The 22726-nt window shown below is 41.5% G+C and overlaps 1 protein-coding gene and 1 long non-coding RNA gene across 4 annotated transcripts in view; both read right to left on the bottom strand.

Annotated features, from left to right (window-relative positions):
* Window positions 1–6172: 6172 nt before the first annotated feature.
* The window catches only part of LOC134087997 (NACHT, LRR and PYD domains-containing protein 12-like), a 158579-nt gene continuing 142025 nt past the window's right edge, over window positions 6173–22726 (bottom strand). Inside the window, exons 1-12 of one of the 2 annotated variants that reach the window (XM_062541885.1) lie at window positions 21866–22072; window positions 17656–17760; window positions 12217–12330; window positions 11957–12032; window positions 11522–11726; window positions 9280–11074; window positions 8643–8816; window positions 8303–8476; window positions 7904–8077; window positions 7565–7738; window positions 7124–7297; window positions 6173–6460 (exon numbers count right to left, since the gene is read on the bottom strand). In XM_062541885.1, the coding sequence (XP_062397869.1) occupies window positions 6448–6460; window positions 7124–7297; window positions 7565–7738; window positions 7904–8077; window positions 8303–8476; window positions 8643–8816; window positions 9280–11074; window positions 11522–11726; window positions 11957–12032; window positions 12217–12330; window positions 17656–17699 (3117 nt within the window). In that variant the 5' untranslated portion in view covers window positions 17700–17760; window positions 21866–22072 and the 3' untranslated portion in view covers window positions 6173–6447. Of the gene's footprint in view, window positions 6461–7123; window positions 7298–7564; window positions 7739–7903; window positions 8078–8302; window positions 8477–8642; window positions 8817–9279; window positions 11075–11521; window positions 11727–11956; window positions 12033–12216; window positions 12331–17655; window positions 17761–21865; window positions 22073–22726 lie in introns of those variants that run through there. The other variant, XM_062541886.1, reaches the window with a different exon arrangement.
* LOC134088014 (uncharacterized) lies at window positions 13652–17514 on the bottom strand. 2 transcript variants are annotated; one of them, XR_009939882.1, is made up of 6 exons: window positions 15989–17514; window positions 15071–15167; window positions 14854–14945; window positions 14549–14628; window positions 14297–14428; window positions 13652–14070 (listed from the first exon to the last, which is right to left on the bottom strand). It is a non-coding gene; the product is annotated as an uncharacterized LOC134088014 (long non-coding RNA). The 2 variants fall into 2 exon arrangements; XR_009939881.1 differs by lacking the exon at window positions 15989–17514 and having other exon boundaries at window positions 15071–15943.

Here is a 22726-nt window from a genome sequence, read left to right as displayed (position 1 = left end):
GGATAAGGCCGCGACTCCATGGCAAAAAATCACAATATCTCTCAATAACAAATTAGGTTACAACTAAGATATTCTCAATACAAAACAACTGCAAAATATCTAATGTTCAAAGCTACAAACATTCAAAACATCTCAGCAGTGCCTCCATTTTGTGTAGCGCCCCAATGCCGCTGTGGTGGGCATGTCTCATTAAATACACTCTCTCACTCTTTGGGACGCCCTGAGTTCTTTTAAAAGGAAAAGTAATAATTGTGTTTTTTGTTTTGATATGTATGTTTGAGCTCTATGAACTAATGAAATCCCCTTTTTTAACTAAATGCCAATATCTACAATGTAGAAGCATCAACATCAAACATGAATTGTAATGAAAATATAAATCTTTTTACTTTGCAAAAATAAATGAATAGCTTTAGGCTTTAGATCACAGTCATAGGACACATTCAATACACTTCAGTATGAAATACACTTTCAAAGTAACCCCAGTCCTATAATCCTATAGCCGGCAATAACTAAATAAAGTTAAATGATACTCAATCAGTCCGGAGCTCGGTGCAGGCCTGAAACGGTGCTTGTGTGCGTAGGAGCCTTGAAACAAGATGGCTACTTCGCGCGTAAGCGCCAAAAGAAAATGCATGCACTCACTCAGACCACGATGGCAAGATGGCTGTCGTCCTCGTCTCCACTGCAGCCTGGGCTGGCGGAACAGATGACCAGACGTCTTCCTCGCAGATGATACTCGTGTCGGCAAACAGTTCGTAGGGACGGCGTGGATGAGTAGCTGTGTTAGCTTCTCACAAAGTCTCTACCGAGGCAGTGAGCTAAGTCGAGCTGACTAGCTCCTCTGAATCAACTCGCGGTAGGCCTACTCGCGGTAAAGTTATTAAACATAAAACACGGCTGTAAGCGCTCTAAAACACTGCTACACTAATGTGAATATACTTCCAAGACTAACTGTCCGTTTGTCTATGCACATTCACAATAATAAACGTAAGTTGGTGTATTACAAACTTAGTCTTTCTCTAGCAGCATCATGGCAGAACCGCTTCACACATAGACATAGAACGCTAGACGGAGCATTGGCTGCTGAGACGCGAGAAATACGGCCGCCATCTTGGAGAGGTGAACGTCGAGAGACAACACATACGGAAGATACAGGATTCCGGGCTGGTGTGCTGCATACTCCTACTCAAACGAGCGAACGGCAGAGATGAGGAAAACAAGATAACTTCACAAGTAAGATTTAACATTACTGTGCTATTGTTTGTATTTTGTAACAGCATATTATCATATTATCGATAGCTACCACAGAGTTAAAGATGCTGACATCGTTAACAGCTAGCACTATTGATCGTTCTAGGTTAACACAAGAGTACAACTAGCTAGAATTGCTTGGCAATGACACTGATTAAACATGACATATTTGAACATCATAAGTAGAAGTAAGTAATTGAAGTTAAATATTGTAAAAGCCAATAGGAGTAAACATTTCAGTCCACATTGAGTTGGGGGTGGGGGGCGTTGTTAGCTAGCAACTTTAGTCAGCAGCTAACGTTAATGTTAGCAACTTAGTCATTCATTCATTCATTCATTCAACCTTTATTTATGCTCGAAGAGTCATTGAGGGTAGCCCTCATTTTCAATGAAGTCGAGATTACAGAAGCAATGAAGGAACAAGAGATGTTGAAATAATATAATAGTAAGATAACATACAGTCAGCAGCTAACGTTAGACAATCAGATGGACAGTGGCTAGTACAGTATAGCTTTCCAATGCAATGTTGTGTAATACAAAATGCGTGAAAACCCCTTTCCAACCTTACTTGACACCTGGAGGGGGGTAATATTGGGATTAGTGTTGAACTATTACATCTGAATTGACTAGCTGTCGACTGTTGTTCCTAGACCCTCAGTGTTTACCTCATAAGTACTGACTGGCCTTACTTCTGTGTAATATGAGCAGTACACACACACCCACCCACCCACCCACACACACACACACCCACCCACCCACACACACACCCACCCACACACCCACACACACACACACACACGCACACACACACGCGCACACACACGCGCACACACACGCGCACACACACACACACACACACACACACACACACACACACACACACACACACACACACACACTGTGTCACTGAGTAGACCATAAGGTAAGAGAAAATTAGCACTTTTAAAGTCATATACATCATGTTATTGTTACTCTATCACTCTCTTTATTAAATTCCTTGCTTAATAACTTGCTTGACTAATTCATCTTTTCCTCATAACATTTCAGATCTTAAGATGGACATTGTACCAAAGCAGGGCCATGAGTATACAGGACTGCAGAGAGTTTGAACGGCTCCTCCGCTGACTAGCGTTCAACTGTTCCTCCGCTGCCCAGCGTTCAGCTGCTCCTCCGCTGCCCAGCGTTCAACTGCTCCTCCGCTGCCCAGCGTCCACCTGCTCCTCCGCTGCCAGCGTCCACCTGCTCCTCCACTGTCCTCTACCCAGCGTCCACCTGCTCCTCCGCTGCCCAGCGTTCAACTGCTCCTCCGCTGCCCAGCGTCCACCTGCTCCTCCGCTGCCCAGCGTCCACCTGCTCCTCCGCTGCCCAGTGTCCACCTGCTCCCCCGCTGCCCTCTGCTGCCCAGTGTCCACCTGCTCCTCCGCTGTCCTCTGCTGCCCAGTGTCCACCTGCTCCTCCACTGTCCTCTACCCAGTGTCCACCTGCTCCTCTGCTGTTTGCCATTTCCTGCATTCTAGTGCATTTTACAGTTTTTGCCCGTTGCACTATAGACCCATGCTTAGACTAAAGTAACACAACTTGGAGCTTTTTGTACCATACCTCAAACACATGTACCCATACCTTAAGCAATTATGCAACACACTTGGTCCTGCATACTATCTATTTCATACATAAGACACTTTGTTCAAAAATGAAATCTCAGGGCGCCATTCGGAAAACACATGTAACCAAAATACAAAACACATCGGGCAATTGCAACCACTTAAATACACACTTGAAGGCACTTACTTGCAAAACTGAACACCAATCAGCCAGCTACAAAAAGCTTTCAGTTTAGCCATTATAAATAGTGATGTGAATGGTATAGTTCCCAGTGTTGTGTCATGTTTACTGTGTAGGATTTTGGCACAATGAGCGGTTACAGTTTTGCTAAATGTATTCCAGCAAGGTGTTTTATATAAAGTAGACTAGTGTGTTCCTCCTGATCTGAAAGTGTATGCATATGACGCAAGCGTGTTTTATTTTTTCACCAGAGTTACATTTTGACAAAGGATTGTTAGGTTTTCATAGCAGAGTTTAGGTACTGATAGTAGAGTTTCAATTTGACATAGACGTGAAAGGTATATTTCCTAGTGTGGTGTTCTGTTTACTTATGTGTAGAGTTTTGGCACAGTGAGCGAAGTTTTGCAAAATGTGTTCAAGCAACGGGCAAAAACTGTAATAGATTGTAGCTTAGCCTACTAAAGATTTAGTACTGTCACAAGTTAAGTTTATCTAGCCAGGCATCATACATGGTTGAAACAAATCACCTCACCTGTGTGTGTGTGTGTGTGTGTGTGTATGTAATGTTTAATAATCATCCCAGTGTTATTACAGCAGTTTTAAAAAAACTTAATTAAATTGTTTTATTAAAATCTGGTGTGCTGTATTTACTATGACCTTTTTATGGAGTTGCAGTTGAATCCAACAGGCAATGCATGACCTTGCAATAGGTTTATGGCAAGCTGAATGAAATATAGGCCTATAACAGTGTAGTGTGAATGATAACATTTCAACTGTTTTATACAGTTTTATTGATGATATTAGGCCTACTATTCTCCCTATTTTTGTAATTATTCACTGTTTAATTTAATTTGAGTTATTTATTTGTATGTCGCTTTGGACAAAGGCGTCTGCTAAATAACTATAACCAATAATAAAACAAACAAAGGATTGCAGCTAATGAACTATTATCCATATCCAAAATAAATAAATAAATCTGCTCTCTGCATTTGTCTCAACCAGGATTCAATAGGATTCCCTCCCATCTTTCTCCTTTCCCCCCTTATAATAGTCCGGCAGCCAAATGCCATAATTTAGGTAAACCTGGTTTTGTCGGTAAAAGTTTTTTTTTTTTTTTTTTTTTGCAGAATCTAGTAGGCTAGGGGTACCTCTTTAAGATTTAAGAGGATGCCCGGTGATATCAATTGAGCAATTTAGTATATTAAGGTGAGTGATGTATGGTACAGTGGGTCAAAACGCAGCTTTAATCACAAAATGTGCAACATTTTGCTCTAAAACCAGATAATCGTGTGTCCTTTAGCATAGATTTGCACATGACAAAAAAGAAACGTGAAAATTAGTGGTATGTAGTGAGGAATTATTACTAAAATGGTCTGACAATTAATTTCTCCAGCCAAAGCGATTACACGGAGTGGAATTAATCACCTTTCCAAGATGGCCGCCTCGCGTCTCGTTTGCTTCCATTGGCCAGAACGTCGGTTGCTCTGTCTAGCGTTCTATGTCTATGGCTTCACACACTCGTGTCTCTCCTTCTCCTCCTCTCGTTCTCCATCACGCACTCCACTTCCTGTTTCCACCTGACCTTTACCCCGGTGGCTGATTAAATTCTCATTAAAGAAAACATTTTAACTAACTTAATTCTTATGACAAGTGAACATTATTTTAACATTACTAACATTTTTAAATCCACATTTTAAACATTATGAATTTACATTTTAATGAAATCAAAGAAAATAAAAACGTGAACTTAGACCCAAAATCCCATTGGGCTACATATGTTTCTTGTGTCCAATGCAACATGTAAGGCCCAGTCTTGGTGATATGAGACGTCTGGTCAGAGGTGCAAAGTTTAAAGACATTTCATGTGTTTCCAGTCCACATTCACTAATTAAATGGCGTGATCTTGTGATCAAACGCTGCAGGGTAACATTGTTGTTCTTCTGTTTCTTACTGTAATCAGTCACGGGTGTGTTGTGGGCGTAACATCCTTTAACCAATGAGAGTGACATCTGCCGTTCCCTTTGAGAGCCAGCAGTGCAGCATCTAACAGCATGTTGGTATTTTGACAGCAAGTTTTCAAGATTCTTTTGAGCGCATGGCGAAAACTCCATCACTGACTGGGTGTAAGATACGAATCAGACTTTATGTCACATTGAGCGCACGGGTGCACGATCGGGCCCGTAATGATGTGTGTGTGTGTGTGTGTGTGTGTGTGTGTGGATGTCTTGGTATAAGTGTGTTGGCTTTTTGCATTTTCACATAGTAAAGGTTTGCACATATTTACTGTTTCTTTCTCCAAGGCTATAACACACACACACACACACACACCCTTCAGTCCAGGGTTCTTTAGTGTTGTGGTCAGTGTGTGTGTGTTAGTGTTCTTGTAGTCCAGGGTTCTTTAGTGTTGCGGGTGCATGTTAGTGTTCTTGTAGTCCAGGGTTCTTTAGTGTTGCGGGTGCATGTTAGTGTTCTTGTAGTCCAGGGTTCTTTAGTGTTGTGGGTGCATGTTAGTGTTCTTGTAGTCCAGGGTTCTGTAGTGTTGTGGGTGCATGTTAGTGTTCTTGTAGTCCAGGGTTCTTAAGTGTTGTGGGTGCATGTTAGTGTTCTTGTAGTCCAGGGTTCTTTAGTGTTGTGGGTGCATGTTAGTGTTCTTGTAGTCCAGGGTTCTTTAGTGTTGTGGGTGCATGTTAGTGTTCTTGTAGTCCAGGGTTCTTTAGTGTTGTGGGTATATGTTAGTGTTCTTGTAGTCCAGGGTTCTAGGCCTCATGTGGTCTCTGCTGTCTCCCTCCCTACAGATGCCATATGGGTTCTGTCCACTAGAGGGCACTGGAATGCAGAACTGGGTCCCCACCTGTAAACACCTTCCCCTGTTGTGTTTGTACATGTTGATGATGATCCCCACATTGTGTAAATGTTACTGCACCTGTAAACACCTTCCCCTGTTGTGTTTCTGCATGTTGATGATGATAATACCCACATTGTGGAAATGTTACTGATAGCTGTGTACCCAGCTATAACAGACTGGTATGTTAACTAGAGGGGATTCCATAGTGCATCTGTAGGTGCTTGATCTAGAGAGGAGGAGTGTGCAGGGCTTTGGAAGTAGTCAGTGATGGCACTCATCAACACTGTAGGGTAGCACATTTTATTCACATATAACATTAAATCACAGCACACACTAATTTATCACTTCATCATAGGTATTGATTATATATTACAATACAAAACTGCCCCTTTAAAGTGTAGCAGTGAGCAGTTGACCCACATGATGAGTGGAGCAGATGGAGGATCATCTGGTCTTGAGTGTCTGGAAACTGCAGCATCTGCAGCAGCTGTGCTCCATCACACTGATGGATGACTGATGCAGCATCTGCAGCAGCTGTGCTCCATCACACTGATGGATGACTGATGGCTCTACGGGTAACACCTGTTGAGGAGATTAGTCAGATTGCATCATGCTCAGTATGAGGTTTCTCCATTAGTATTCCTCAACACTGACGTGTGTAAATGTTCAGTATGAGGTTTCTCCATCAGGATTCCTCAACACTGACATGTGTAAATGTTCAGTATGAGGTTTCTCCATCAGGATTCCTCAACACTGACGTGTGTAAATGTTCAGTATGAGGTTTCTCCGTTAGGATTCCTCAACACTGACGTGTGTAAATGTTCAGTATGAGGTTTCTCCGTCAGGATTCCTCAACACTGACGTGTGTAAATGTTCAGTATGAGGGTTCTCCATCAGGATTCCTCAACACTGACGTGTGTAAATGTTCAGTATGAGGTTTCTCCGTCAGGATTCCTCAACACTGACGTGTGTAAATGTTCAGTATGAGGGTTCTCCATCAGGATTCCTCAACACTGACGTGTGTAAATGTTCAGTATGAGGGTTCTCCATCAGGATTCCACAACACTGACGTGTGTAAATGTTCAGTATGATCATTACAGGTTCTCCAGTTAAAACCTACTAAGTATATTGGACACATCACACAGATGACAATAGTGTATGCAAAACACACACTGCCACATGTTCATAAGCACAGTGGATAACCTGGATTGTGATTATACTGTATGTGCTGTATTCATTACTTACTTTAGTTCAGTCAGTTTATATGTGGGGTCTCTCTGTAGAGCAGAGAGCAGCTCCACTCCAGACTGCAGCAGTGGGTTTCCTCTCAGGTCCAGCTGTCTCAGACTGGAGGGGTTTGATCTGAGAGCTGCAGCTAGAGATGAACAGCTCCTCTCTGTGAGATTACAGCGCCGCAGCCTGAGAGAGACACATCATACAGACAACAGATATGAAGAACACTCCATAAGTAACAAATCTCATTAACCTTCATGTTGTGTTTGCAACATGGCTACAGATGTGCTTCTCCTTACAGTTCATCACACAGACCTAAATGGTCTTCATCTTCTCTGTGAACACTTCATTTGGACCTGTAGTGATTCAAACTTTTCTAGAAGTGCAAGAAATGATTAGACACACACACATGCACGCACGCACGCACGCACACACGCACGCACGCATACTTACTCCAGTGTCTCCAGTCTACAGTTTGGATGCTCCAGACCAGTAGAAAGCAGCTCCACTCCTGAATCTCCCACATTATTGCTACTCAGGTGCAGCTGTCTCAGACTGGAAGAGTTTGATCTGAGAGCTGAAGATAAAGCTGCACAGCTCTCCACTGTGAGGTTACAATCCTGCAGCCTGTAGACACACACACACACACACACATTAACATTAAGGTATAGAGATGAGAATCACAAATACAGAAAACACAGTGTGAGGATAAACACACACACACACACACACACACACACACACACACACACACACACACACACACACACACACATACACATGCAGACTTACTCCAGTGTCTCCAGTCTACAGTTTGGATGCTCCAGACCAGTAGAAAGCAGCTCCACTCCTGAATCTCCCACATTATTCCTACTCAGGTCCAGCTGTCTCAGACTGGAAGAGTTTGATCTGAGAGCTGAAGATAAAGCTGCACAGCTCTCCACTGTGAGAGAACAACACTGCAGCCTGTAGACACACACACACACACACACACACACACACACACACACACACACACACACACACACACACACACATTAACATTAAGGCATAGAGATGATAATCACTCTTTTAAAACACAGACAACACAGTGTGAGGGTAAAGAAACACACACACACACACACACACACACACACACACACACAAATACATGAAGTCACACACACATACAGTACACACATGCAGACTTACTCCAGTGTTTCCAGTCTACAGTTTGGATGCTCCAGACCAGTAGAAAGCAGCTCCACTCCTGAATCTCCCACATTATTGTGACTCAAGTCCAGCTGTCTCAGACTGGAAGAGTTTGATCTGAGAGCTGAAGATAAAGCTGCACAGCTCTTCACTGTGAGGTTACAATCCTGCAGCCTGTAGACACACACACACACACACACATTAACATAAAGCCATAGAGATGAGAATCACTCTTTTAAAACACAGACCATACAGTGTGAGGATAAACACACACACACACACACACACACACACACACACACTCATAAATGTAGACACACATACACACGTGCATACTTACACCAGTGTCTCCAGTCTACAGTTGGGATGCTCCAGACCAGTAGAAAGCAGCTCCACTCCTGAATCTTCCACATTATTGCCACTCAGGTGCAGCTGTCTCAGACTGGAAGAGTTTGATCTGAGAGCTGAAGATAAAGCTGCACAGCTCTTCACTGTGAGGGCACAACCCCACAGCCTGTAGACACACACACACACACACACACACACACACACACACACACACACACACACACACACATTAACATTAAGGCATAGAGATGACAATCACTCTTTTAAAGCACAGACAACACAGTGTAAGGATAAACACACACACACACACACACACACTAACACATTCTCACACTCACATTCTCTCTCTCTCACTCTCACACACACACACACACACACACACACTCACACTAACACTCACACAAAGTGTACATCACACACACAGACAACACAGTGTAAAGAAACACACACACACACACACACACCCTATATCTGTACGAGTTGCTGTAAAATGACAGATCAAACTGATGCATGCTGAACCCCCCTATATTACTTACAGTCATAGTAACTGTGACCATAAACTACAAATCCATAACATTAAATAACACAATCTCAATAAACATATTTAGTCACTAGAGTCCAATACTCACTGGACTCTTTTAGATGCTTTGACCACTGGCAGCATCCTCAGCAGACCTGCATCTGATGTGGCAGGTGAATAATCTCCCCCATAATCCCGCAGGTTAAACTCCTCCAGTTCCTGGTCTGACATCAGCAGCACAAAAGCCAGAGCTGACAGCTGGGAAAGAGAGAGATCCTTTCTGGGTTTGTTGTCCTTCCTCAAGTAGCCCTGGACCTCCTCCACCAGAGAGTGGTCATTCAGTTCATTCAGACAGTGGAACAGGTTGATGCATCTCTCTGGGGTGGTGGTTTCTCTGATCTTCTCCTTGATGTACTTGACTGTTTCCTCTGTGTGTAATGAGCTGCTTCCTGACCTTGGCTGCAGGTCTTGTAAGTATTTCTGATTGGACTCCAATGAGAGGCCCAGAAGAAACCTCAGGAAAAGATCCAGGTGTCCATGCTCACTGTTTAATGCCAGATCCACTGCAGTCTTGTATAGGTCATTGATGTTTTCATTCTTTTTCTTCTGAAATGAAAAAGCACCTCTTGGCTGTTGATCCAGAATATTGACCCCTGTGTTCTGGAATGTGAGGAACACATATAGAGCTGCTAGAAACTCCTGAATGCTCAGATGAACAAAGCAGAACACTTTCCCCTGGTACAGCCCAGCCTCCTCTCTGAAGATCTGAGTGCACACTCCTGAGTACACTGATGCTTCTGTGACATCTATTCCACATTCTCTCAGGTCCTCATCATAGAAGATCAGATTGCCCTTCTCCAGCTGTTGAAAAGCCAGTTTCCCCAGTGACAGAATGGTCTTCTGGTTCCACATGTTTTCATACTTCTGACTCCTATGTTTGGATTGTGTGATCAGGAAGTGTGTGTACATTTGAGTCAAAGACTTTGGAATTTCTCCACTCTCTGCTTCAGTCATGATGCTCTCCAGAACAGTGGCTGCCATCCAACAGAAGACTGGAATATGGCACATGATGTAGAGGCTCCGGGATGACTTCAGGTGTGTGATGATTCTGTTTGCCAGCTCCTCTTCTGTGATTTTCTTCCTGAAGTACTCCTCCTTCTGTGGGTCACTGAAACCCCGGACTTCTGTTACCTGATTCACACACTCTGGAGGGATTTGATTGGCTGCTGCAGGTCGGGAGGTGATCCAAACAAGAGCAGAGGGAAGCAGATTCCCCTGGATCAGGTTTGTGAGAAGGACATCCACAGAGACAGATTCTGTTATGCTGTAGATGCATTCATTGTGCTGGAAATCCAGAGGAAGTCTGCTTTCATCCAGACCATCAAAGATAAAGGCAATGTTGTATCGGTCCTTGTTGGAGAAGGTAAAGTCTTTTGTTTCAGTGAAGAAATGATGAATGAAGTCCAAAAGGGTGAAGTTTTTGTCTTTCATCAGATTCAGCTCCCTAAAAGGAAGAGGAAATATGAAATGGATATTTTGATTTGCTTTGCCTTCAGTCCAGTCCAGAATGAACTTCTGAACAGAGACTGTTTTTCCAATGCCAGCCACTCCCTTTGTAAGCACAGTTCTGATGTGTTTGTCCTGTCCAGGTAAGGGCTTGAAGATGTCCGTATATTTGATTGCTTTTTCCTCCTTTGATACTTGACTCTTGGATACCATCTCAATCTGTCTGACTTCATGTTCAGTGTTCACCTCTACACTTTCCCCTTCTGTGATGTAGAGCTCTGTGTAGATCTTCTCCAGAAAAGTAGACTTTCCTTGCTTTGGGATGCCTTCACATACACTCTGACACTTCCTTGCTAGCCTATATTTGAGCTCTTGTTGACATCTAGGAAGCAGTCCATCTGGATATAAAGACACATAATTAAGTCAGATGTATTACAGAAGTGTGTGAAGTGAGCCATTTGCAGTAGCACTTGTAGCCTTCATCAGAACATGTTGCTACAGATTACATCCTTTCAGTAGTCATGGCAGTTTGTGCCTAATGATCATTTGGGAACTTTCATCCAGTGAACTCACATACAAATCTTATGAAGACATCAGAAATGATAGTTAAGAATAAAATGACTGGTAATATGACAATATTTGTTATAAATTCAATCACTCAAGGATTCCACTGATGTTTTAATCACTTCACTCAAAATACAAATAAAAAAACCCAGTTATTTTTGGCACGGATTGGATTAGATATCACTGGAGTAATTAGCTGAACATGACTTCTGCCAGATTCTTAAATGTTTTTCAACTTGTGTAACAAACTAAGCTCAGTAATGAATGAACAAATGACTCACATTTCTCCAGCTGCTGAGCGAGGATCTCCTGACTCATGTTCCTCAGGATGTGCACTGCAATCTTCAGAGCTCCATCTCTGGCATCTCTCTGGTCCTCCTCATCCTCCTCTTCATCACAAGGGGATTCTGGGTAATCATGACTCAGGAGCTTCTTGAGTCTCTTCAGTTCCGTCTTCATGAAGGTCATGACTTTTTCCTCAAGCTTCTGTTTCCCGAAAACAAGTCATTCCATCAGAAATGAAATAAACATGAAGATTTGATCAGCAAATGTTCTCTATTTGCTAGTCCACAAACATTCTCTATTTCTTCAGTGATTTCTAATTGATTACATTACACCATAACATAACCATGTAAAATGACTGTAGAAAAATGTTTTACATGGTCATGATTATTTAGTTTTTGACATCTGTGGATGAATATTTAATACACACACACCATGAATAATGTAGACAGGTCTTTTTGATAGACTTTGCTGAGGGTCGGATGACTTGTTTGTTCTTCCTGTTGGATGCTGAAGGAAATATAAGGACAGCAGATCAGCAGTCAGCAGCGTTTATGTAAATGTATTGCCACAAATATCTGTGCATTAAAACGGAAATGCACAGTAATATATGTTATATCCACTAAACAAGCAGGATCAAATCGCTTGATACAGAAAAAGACCAAGACTATCTCCAGATGGGCACCATTCTTACCTGGCTTCAGGATGACTGTCTCCCTCTCTGAAGTTGGGAATATGACCCTTTGACCGATCGCTCTTCATGGACACACAGCTGGGTGCAGGGGAGTGTGTCCTCTCATCCACTGGCCTTCGGCAAAGAAAACACATCATACAGCAGAAACTCATTAACTGCAGGGTTCCAATAGAGTATGTGATGTGATGAACTGAGACCCCGTTTACATGACGACGCAGGGCGTTTTTGTCTTCACCGCTTTCACACCTTTAACGATACCGGTCAAAAAAACATTTGCGTTTACACACAGAGGTGAAAACTCCAAGTTGGCCCGAAGAAGCACGCCAGTGGGTGTTCCCGACCGTAGCTATGCAAATGCCCTTCCTCGTCAATGAGCGCGCTCAAAATCTAAACAGCAAGTCACACGCTTTGAGCGTGACAGTCACGCAATTTCACCCATTCTCACACAACTCGCCATACTTGACATTTATCCCGCTTATTTTCCCCTTTCAGTATATATTATTATTGGATAATAAACTTTGGTCCTTGTCTTGCCTTGCCGTACTCTGATTGACTGACTCTGATTGACTGACCGCAATAACCAACCACGGAAGGCAAAACGCAATATAAACCAATCAGAAGTAACATAAGGCGGGTCTTGGCGTTGAGCGCTGAGTCCCATATTTAAAATGTTCTCCTACTTGCTAGATTTTGTTCACTGATTATTCGCTGTTTCTCCTTGAGTTTTCAAGTTAACATGTAGCCTACTGTTGTAAGGCTGCTATAAGTCTATCGTTGTCCTATATTTGTTGCAGAGCTGTGTAACATTTATTTGCCTCTCCTCTTGGTCAGTTAGCCGCCTACTTGAAAAAGCGACTCTAATCATTTTTTTTCGTCTGGCAGCCCTGATGTAAGATATGTCAAGCACATTCTACATCGTGGATGTTTGCACAACCATTGAGAGCTAATGCACAGTATTGCTTTTCAGTTTCTGTCTTGTAATGTTATTGTATGGCCCCCTAGAATAATATCGAATGTCTATCTGTAAAATGTTTCACTGTGAATTTACTGTAAATTGCTGGCTACTAATTGCATGACTTTCACAGTAATTTACCGGTACTATCTCACAGTAAATTCACAGTAATTTGCTGTGAATGTACAGCATCATGTTGTGTATAATCACAATACCATACTGTACATTTTATTTTTTACTGTAAAAGTCATGCAATTTAGTAGCCAGCAATTTGGAGTAAATTTACAGTATCATGTTGTGTATAATCACAATACCATACTGTATATTTTCATTTTTACTGTAAAAGTAATGCAACTCAGTAGCCAGCAATTTGCTGTGAATTTACAGTGAAAGATATTGTACATTTGAACATTTGATTTGTGATTTACCTGACCTATACCAACATGTTTTGGATCTGGTCAATAACAGCAACAACAAAGAAAATACCATTTGAACTTTTAATGAACACTTTTCAATGAAAATCATTGAGCAGGCCATACAAACATTATCATATGAAGACATAGGATTGAACAAAAAAATATTGTACAGGCCTGAGACGGTGCAGCATAACCTTGTCTGATTTGACACGGAATGAGTCAGGGGGTAAATAGTGCAGTGTGTAAGTGCAGTATGGCAAGTCCATGTAATGCAGTATGTGTGCTCAGGATGCGAATGGCATGAGGAAAGAAACTCCTCCTCAGTCTTCTGTTTTAGCCAAGTGGGATCAGACGTCTGCGTTACCTCAATGGTTTAAATAGTCCATGGTCAGAGTGTTAAAAAATGTTGGCCCCCTGTCCGTCCTCTTCTGGTCCTGCAGGGGTAGGGTGGTGCTCTGATGGTACCATCGGCAGTAAATCAAGTATCTGTAAAAGAGTACAATAGGCCCTGTCCATGAATATAACTAATACAAACTACTCAAACTAGTAATCTTTTGTGACAAATAAAAAAAATACCCACATTAGCAACCTATAAGTCAGATGCAATAGTTACAGTATAAGTAATGCAGATGTCGGGTGCTTTTCTTTTGATAGGAAGGATATTTCAAAGTGACCCCACAGTTCTGAGCAATAGTATATAGTGATATCATACCTAAGTGCAACACTGTCTCCAGCAGCTCCAGCCTTTGTATGTACACCACCTTTCTGATGCCTTACATCGATCGTCCCCCATCTGACTTGCAATAGCAGCCTTTGGCTCCACACTGAGATTGTGACATGGCACCTAAAAAATAAAACAGCAATTGTCATACACCTTGTCATTGTTGAGCAAGATTTAAAAAATGAAGCATTAAAAAATAAGTAAGACAAGTCAATGAAATGTACAAACAGATATTATAATTACCTTGTGAAGGCACCCTTGCCACCACCACCATCACCATCTACTGTATGTTAATTCCTGGTATCAGTTTATTTGTGAGGGCACTGTCAATAAAAGATAGGATTTAACATAAGTATGCATTCTATACAATACACTTGAAATAATGAATATGATCAGTTTGGCAGATATTCACAACACTTTACATTACCACCAACACAATGGTAAACATGGATATTTCAAGAGTATAGTATTTTAAGTAGCTGCATTCATTCACAGTAGAGCACTCACAATGGTACCAATAAATACATTCAAAACACATTAACACTTACGAGGGAAGCAGCTATGGCTTCTAGACGTCATCAATTAGCAAGTAGTGCAATCAGGACAGACCGACTTTACCCGGGATGGTTGATGGAGCCCACTACACAATCATAACAAACAGACAAGGAGGAGAGGGGATAAAAGTACAAATAAATGCACACATCATAATGCTATATGTAATTCTGTACATTTTTTGTATGTGATTGTGTGCAGGGCCGGACCTACATTATTCTGGGCTGTCTTCGTATGGAAGTGGCACAAATTTGGAATTTTCGAGAATGCGCTCAGTGTTCCCAGGGCACCAGTCCTCACAATGCAATGTCTGTAAACAGAGGGAACAGAGGGAGACTAAGATTAATAAGTTGCAAAACACACAGAAGATAAAAAGATCATCACTGAAGCACTACTAAACTCATATGCATTTTAAATAAACACATAGTTCGGCGCAGATTAGGTATATCAAACAAGGGATAAATAAGGGCTATGAAATTAAGAACATGAAGCCAAACACTACCCTTCACAACCTAAAGTGCATCATACCCCCATTCACATCCTTGACACGTCTGTTAATGACAATGGCCATACTAAACTGCAGTTTAGTTAAGGTTAAGGTGGGAGATAAATTACTACATTCATTAGTTTTACTGCTCCGTGGTCCTCTTTCCCTTTGTATCAGCACTACTGTATATCAAATTTAAATTAAGTTATCTACCTAAGCCTATGTCCCATGACAATTCTTAAAAGTCACGTTAGTTAGGAAAGTAACGTTAACAACTCTCATCTGTGTCTGCAATGTTAACTTAATGTTAGCCTGCATGGCTACAATCAGCCACTTTAAAGATAGCTAACGTAAACGTTACTTGCGCCTGATATTTCATTCAAACTAAAACTACATTCACAACGACATCTTACACAGACGTATTGTTGGATATGATATTAACTACCATTCCAGATATTGCACATAATCGTGAAGTTAGCTATTGAAAAAGCTAACTGTTAGCGATTCTTAGCTCGCTAGCTAATGGCTAGCCAGCCACTTCTAACACAACGGGTTTTGGTAAACATTACAGTATAACACCAATATATATATTTTTAATTAAATTCCCGTTTCTAAATAACATACAAAAGCACTGTACTTCTTACCTTGGATATGATGGCAGAGTTTGTACAGCTTACACATGCAGAAAAGTGATAATTGAAGTCACTGGTGGACGGCTGAGTTGAAAATTCAGTTGAGGGTGGCAGGTGCGGGTGGGAGGGGTGAACGTTAGAAATCGCCCCACAATGCTGTGCGGTTCAAGTGCAATTCAAATTTCACAACAAGGTGCTGTAATGTGATAGAGCTACTGTGATTTTACAGTAAATGTTTGAGTACAGTAATTTACTGTGCAATAATACTGTATGGTATTGTGAAATCACAGTAATATTTAACAGTGACCGCCGCCAAACACCTGAAGCAACCCTGCATTCGCATGCACGGTTAATATAGGCGACGGACATTCGCCTACATTATTTACTGAAATGTAAAGGAGGCCAACGTGCCAGTAGCTATTGTGGTATCAGACACTACAAATGATTTAGGGTAGGCTATTTTATTTACGTGGGCTACGCAAAGCACAGGGTAGTCTGTGGGGCAGTGTATTTCAAGGCATTTGTGAGATGTTTCGTTTGGATTATCAAGTTTCATGTCGTTGAAAGTGTTGGGATTTCCACCAGCTGTTTGTGAGAGAATTCGTTGAACATGCTCTGTCTGTGCTGAATTAAATTGAGTTATTTGCATCGCGGCCACAAGTAGGCTATAACTCCTGGCAAACAAAATGTGTGCGCTAGGCTCTGCATTAAGTTGATTACGGCTACGTGTTCATCAACTCTTCTAGCAGGGGAAGGTAGTGGATTTAAAAGTAGCCTAGAGACTATTTTGGTGCAGGTTATTGTTAATGCGTTGTCGCTGGTCGACGAAATCATGCAGAATTGCAGCAGCACACACACGGCTCCGTGAGCATTGTTGTTCCTTCAAGGGTCTAGTCAGGTGAGGTCAAGCGCGGGGGCTGGACTAGAGGTTCGAGGTGGGGCTATGTCGTCATAAAAACCCCAGATGTGCCTTTACACGGCAAAACGAAAACGGGGTTCTCAAAAACCTCCACCCTAGAAGCAGTTTTCAAAAACCATCGTTTTCAGCCGCAAAAACGGCGTCGTCGTGTTCGAAAGGCCTATCTGATGAAAAAAAAACACAGTTTTTGAAAAAAACGTTGTCGTGTAAACAGCACCTGCGTACATCTGATGTGGTGATTAGGGGCAGTTATTTAACTCCACAGTGAACCATGTGCTGTTCTGTGATCATGGTTCAGCTCGCTATCACTTGTTTAAATATTCAACATTTTATACATGCCAGCACATACTATCATGTGTTTTCATTCTGCACCCAACTTGAGCTTTTGGAGTCTTGTATTGGCAAGAACTGAATATAGTCTCACACACACACTCACACACACACACATCAACTGCAGAGTGATTGTGAGTGGTGAGGAGTCCAAGTGGGGTTGTGGATATCCAAGATCTCACTCATGTAATGCCCCTTTCTCTGATCACAGAGGAATTAAACATCCAACCGCTCCTAACTGTTGTATAATCTCAATTAAACAGACCAGCCTACAATATCCCACATTAGTAGGAAGCCACATGCTCAGGATTCCATATCCAGATATTGTAAGGACTATAGTCTTCCTTTCTAGGTGGAGACCTGTTTTACTTGACATCAGGGATCATGTTCATAATAGATCATGTATAATCCCAGTGAGAACAGAGCTCACCTTGAATGTCCATGGCCACCAGCAGAGGCTCCATGCTGACTCATATTGGAGGCAGAGCTGCAGTCACTTCCTCATCAGCACCATGAAGAAAACAATATTTCAGAACTGCAAAAGGAGAAAAACAAAACATGTGAAATAGCCTACAGTACAATGGCAGTGAACTGAGTAGCTTTTAACCCTATGAGCCCTAAGCTGTTTTAAGGGCATTTTCACTACCTCTAGTTAGAAGCATTTATCCTGGTCATTGTAAGTGCCATTCACACATGCTACATATTGTTTTTTTCAGCACAGTCTAGGCTATCCAGATCTGCCACAATATAATGTATAAATACTTGCATTGATTTGATTTAGATTTTTAAATAATAAAAAATTGAAAAGCGTACTATACAAATTCTTACATTTTGACGTGTATCTCCCCACAGCAAGCTCACATCTCGGCGAAACTTACATGGTTATGTAGGCCTGACTGTCCTGAACACGGCAATATAAGACCATGGTGGAGGTATACTTTGGGGCTGAGCAATTTACACAAATATGTGGTGTGTGCCTTCCAGAAATAAATGGCAATTTTTATTTAGTGATGAAAAAATGACTTTTTGGCACTTTTTGTGCTCCATATTTGTGACACTACTGTAGCTGATCTGACTTGACTTGTTTGCGGTAGCACACATGACGTGCACAGATGATGATTCTCTATAATATTTGTTTTACTGCATTGCAATGAACAAAGTAAAGGCAAAAAGTGTTTATTTGTCAAACAAATTTGGATGCAATATGAGTCTTGAATTGGATACCATACAGGAGTTTGCTAGGATCTCAAAACCGTGTTATGAACGTGACTTGTCATAGAGAAACACATGATAACATTGGATTATGAACATAGGCTATTATGCCACACAAAAACACGAGGTAAGTGGAGCTAAATGAAGTTATTATTTTGCTGTCACTTCGTCTGTTTTATGGCCTAGAAGGTTGTATTTAGTATCTGTGGATAGCTCTAGCTCTCCTCTTTCATCTGACATGCGTGCCATATCTTTTTGATAGCGGTTTCACGAGGAAATCAAACGAGAGTAAAGGTAGCCAAAGCTATATGACATTATTATTTGTTTGTAACTTCGTCTGATTTTATCATACGAATTGATCGATGTATTTGGTATCAATGCAAAGCTCTGCTTCTCCTCTTTCATTTGATATGAGTGTCATGTCTGTGCGATGCGTGGTCCGCAAGTAATTCAAGCGAGAGTTCTGGATGCGCCGGTGAACGCAGAGCAATTATAGACTGTAAATATGATATACTTTGATTTAACTTCATCATTTTATTTTATTTTCATACTTGATCGTACAGACAAGTGTCTAGTATCGTTGGAAAGCCCCGGTTCTGCTCTTTCCTGCAATATCAGTCTCGCTGTGACTAATAATAGCGGAGCAATGTAACAAAGAAAATGTGTGCGTTTTTTGACGCACTTTGCGTCCGTCGGGCTCATAGGGTTAACACAGTTTCAGATTGACTTTAAAGCAGTGCTTCTCAAACTTTTCAAGACCAAAGACCATATAACCAATAAAGATCACTCCTACATAACCTGAAAAAAATAATAGGCCTACTTCAACATGGAGTTTCATTTGATTGTCTTTTTTGCCCAAGTTATGTAAGTAAGCTAAGCTTTATTCGATAATTTTTTTTAAGATTATTTTTTTGAGCTTTTTATGCCTTTAATTGGACAGGACAGTAGAGAGTATGACAGGAAACGAGCAGGAGAGAGAGTAGGGGTGGGATCCGGAAAGGACCACGGGGCGGGAATCGAACCCGGGTCGCCGGTGTGCGGTGCAGGTGCCCCAGCCAGTCGCGCCATGGCTGGGGCCAATGCTGATCACTTTTAACATAAAATACAAGTGCACACTGGTGTAGATATCAAATATTGCACCAGATTATATAATATTGGCTGCTGTTACTTCTTGTTTACTGGGCATGCTGGCAGCAGGCTGTTTGATGCAGTTATAATGGTTCTTAAATGTTGTTTATTTAAAAATATTAGGCAAGGCAAGGCAGTTTTATTTGTATCGCGCATTTCTTATACACCAAGGCATTTCAATGACCTTTACAGAAGCCTTAAAACATTACAGTTGAAGAAAATGCAGCATATTTATGTTCTCTGTTCTGTTCTCATTCTATGGATGCTTCATTGAATCCATGATCACCCTCAATATCACCGCCTGGTTTGGGACACTGTCCAACATCAGCACACACAACAGAAGCACTAAGCAAAAAGCAGCAGAAATCACCATGGAATCACTCACACTCTCCACAGCCAGTATTGCTGTCAGGCCTCTGACACATATCCTATCATGTTTGTGCTTGCATCCCTCAGACTTTTGAACCCCATTTGGACTGCCCTTTTAGCACTTGGTCCCTTTTAACTATTATTTATTGATCATCCAATACAGTTGTACTATTTATTTACTACTTAGCTAGCTTTTTACCCAGCATGTGTAATGTGGCCTGTGAGTGTGTGTGAGTGTGTGCCCATGAGCGTCTGTTCATCTGAGTGTCCTGCTAATTGGGAGTCTAGCAGCAAAGCACACACACACACACACACACACACACACACACACACACACACACACACACACACACACACACACACACACACACACACACACACACACACACACACACACACCCTCCTTCCCATGTCCCAATTCCAGAGCTGTTCTTATTTGTGTCCTCTTCTGTTCCTACAGTAGCAGAGCAGGAGTCTACTGCACAGGCAGGAGACTAGCCAGATCCATGCGTACACCTGCTATTAGCCTGCTACCTAACCTACTGTAAGATGATGGGAGGCGTGACGGGAGGTAGTGGGTTTACAGTGAGAGATCAAACCAGTTCCTGCAGCATGAACAGGCACTGGTGTGTTTGAATTCACTTCCTTGTAGCGTCCCTTTCTGCATTCCACTGTGGGGAGAAGTTCATCTTGGCTAAATAACAATTCTATTTCCTTGTCAACTGCATACGTAATGTGGAAGATATTTAAGCACATCAAGTTTCTCATAAACTGGAACTTCAAGATACATAGCCTCATGACCATAGATATATATAGGTATATGTCTATGCTCATGACTATCTTGTTCAGTTCTGCACTGGAACCTAAAAGACCTAGAAGAAGGTATAAGACCTAAAAAATGATTATGAGTCTATCTAGTTTAATATTAATTTCTATTAAAAGACTGAGTTGCACACCTTTCAAGTATCACTACTGGGAACTCAGCTCATGTCTTTTCATACTATACGGTGCTCTGAGGCAATTAGACACAACAGCGATTGGGGTTGTAATTTAAAAATGTTAATTGCCAAAACTGTCTTGTTTGTAGAACTTCTTTTATCCACCACATTCATGACTGTTATTTACTTAAGTTTACAAAGGTGCATCGGTGCATGATCTATAATAAGCCTACAAACAGTGTATTCTCATGAACAGTAGGCCTACTTGCCAATAAGCTTCGCAAAGCCATTCTGATTGTTGTTGTTGTTGCTGCAATGGTAAACATTTTAATCACTAAAACTGTCTTGTTTAGAACTATTTCTATCCGCCACATTCATTATTGTTATTTACTGAAGTTTACAAAGGTGTGTGCGGTGCATGGTCTAAAGATCCCACAGACAGAGCCGATTTTTCAGACGTATTTTCATGTAGGCTATAAGGTATTTGTTTAATCTTCGTATTGTTGTTGTTGTTGTTGTTGTTGTTGTTGTTGTTGTTGTTGTTGTTGTTGTTGTTGTTGTTGTAATGGTAATCCTGCTTAGTAGCCTCTGAGAGGAGCCGCAGGTTCAGACTCTCGTATTGAACAGGATTAGTATTACAACAACACACACAACAGGGTAAAACTAACTGCCTCACAACGGTCTAAACCCAGCTCACGTGCCCTATTAGTGGGTGAACAATCCAATGTTTGGTGAATTCTGCTTCACAATGAAGGAAAAATCATCGACATCGAAGGATCAAAAAGTGCTGTCCGAACGCTTGAATTCTATGCAAATGTACATTTCGTAACTAAACATTCTAAGTGCAGACTTGGGGAGGAAACTATGCACTTAATGAAGAACTGTTTAACAAATAAATACCCAAGTCATAAAAATGCAAACCATAAGCTAATTTAGTTTCATAGAAAGTCAAAAAAGCTCAGTTAAGAGGAAGAGACAGATGAAATGTCTTACTTTAGTGGATTAACTCCGTCTTCTCCCATGTCAGACGTTAAAGTGAACAGGTTAAACTTGCTGGAAGAGAGATATGAAACTAAGCAACCAGACCGGTCTTGCAACAAGATACAATATGCATGTGATAGGCAAAACACAAAAATGTTCAATCTTAAAAGATTGAGCTAGTATGGTGAAAACCAGACTACTGTAACTGAGTAGGTCATCTTTGGCCAACTTCAACTCACTATTGCTCCAGTTGTTATACACCAGGAAGTCATGAAACATCCTGACTCTATTAAATATTTAGGGCTGTATGTGGACAGTGCCCTCTCCTGGAGTGCCCATGTGGACTATCTGTGCTGCAAGTTACAGAAAAGAATCTACTTTCTGAGGAGACTTTGAACATTTGGAGCCAGTGCAGCTATCTTGGAGCAGTTCTACACAGCCACCATCCAAAGTGTACTATTGTACGGTAGCTCAATGTGGTTCCATGGCCTTTCAGTACAGCTGAGGAATAAGATATTGAGGGTTCTTAACATCTGCTCCAAGATTGTGGGCCATTTAGTGGAGAACAAATTCACTGAACTTTGTTAAAAAAAAAAAAAAAAAAAAAAACAGACTGTACAACTTGCTGACAAAATCTGTATGGACCCAGCTCATGCGTTGAACAGTGAGTTTGAGCTTTTGTCTTCTGGGAGGCGCTTCAGGGTGCCTTGCCACAGGAACAGATACAAGAACTCCTCTGTGCCACACTCCATCACACTCCTAAACCAGAGGAGATCATCTGAACATTTTAAACATTTTAAATAGATTAAAGACTACCCTGGGGCAGCCGTGGCCTACTGGTTAGGGTTTCGGGCTGGTAACCGGCAGGTTGCC

The sequence above is a fragment of the Sardina pilchardus genome, chromosome 7 (genome assembly GCF_963854185.1).
Source record: "Sardina pilchardus chromosome 7, fSarPil1.1, whole genome shotgun sequence".
In the NCBI taxonomy this organism is placed as follows: Eukaryota; Metazoa; Chordata; class Actinopteri; order Clupeiformes; family Clupeidae; genus Sardina; species Sardina pilchardus.
The sequence above is the reverse complement of the archived record's forward strand: the minus strand, read 5'-3'. Positions and strand labels throughout refer to the sequence as shown.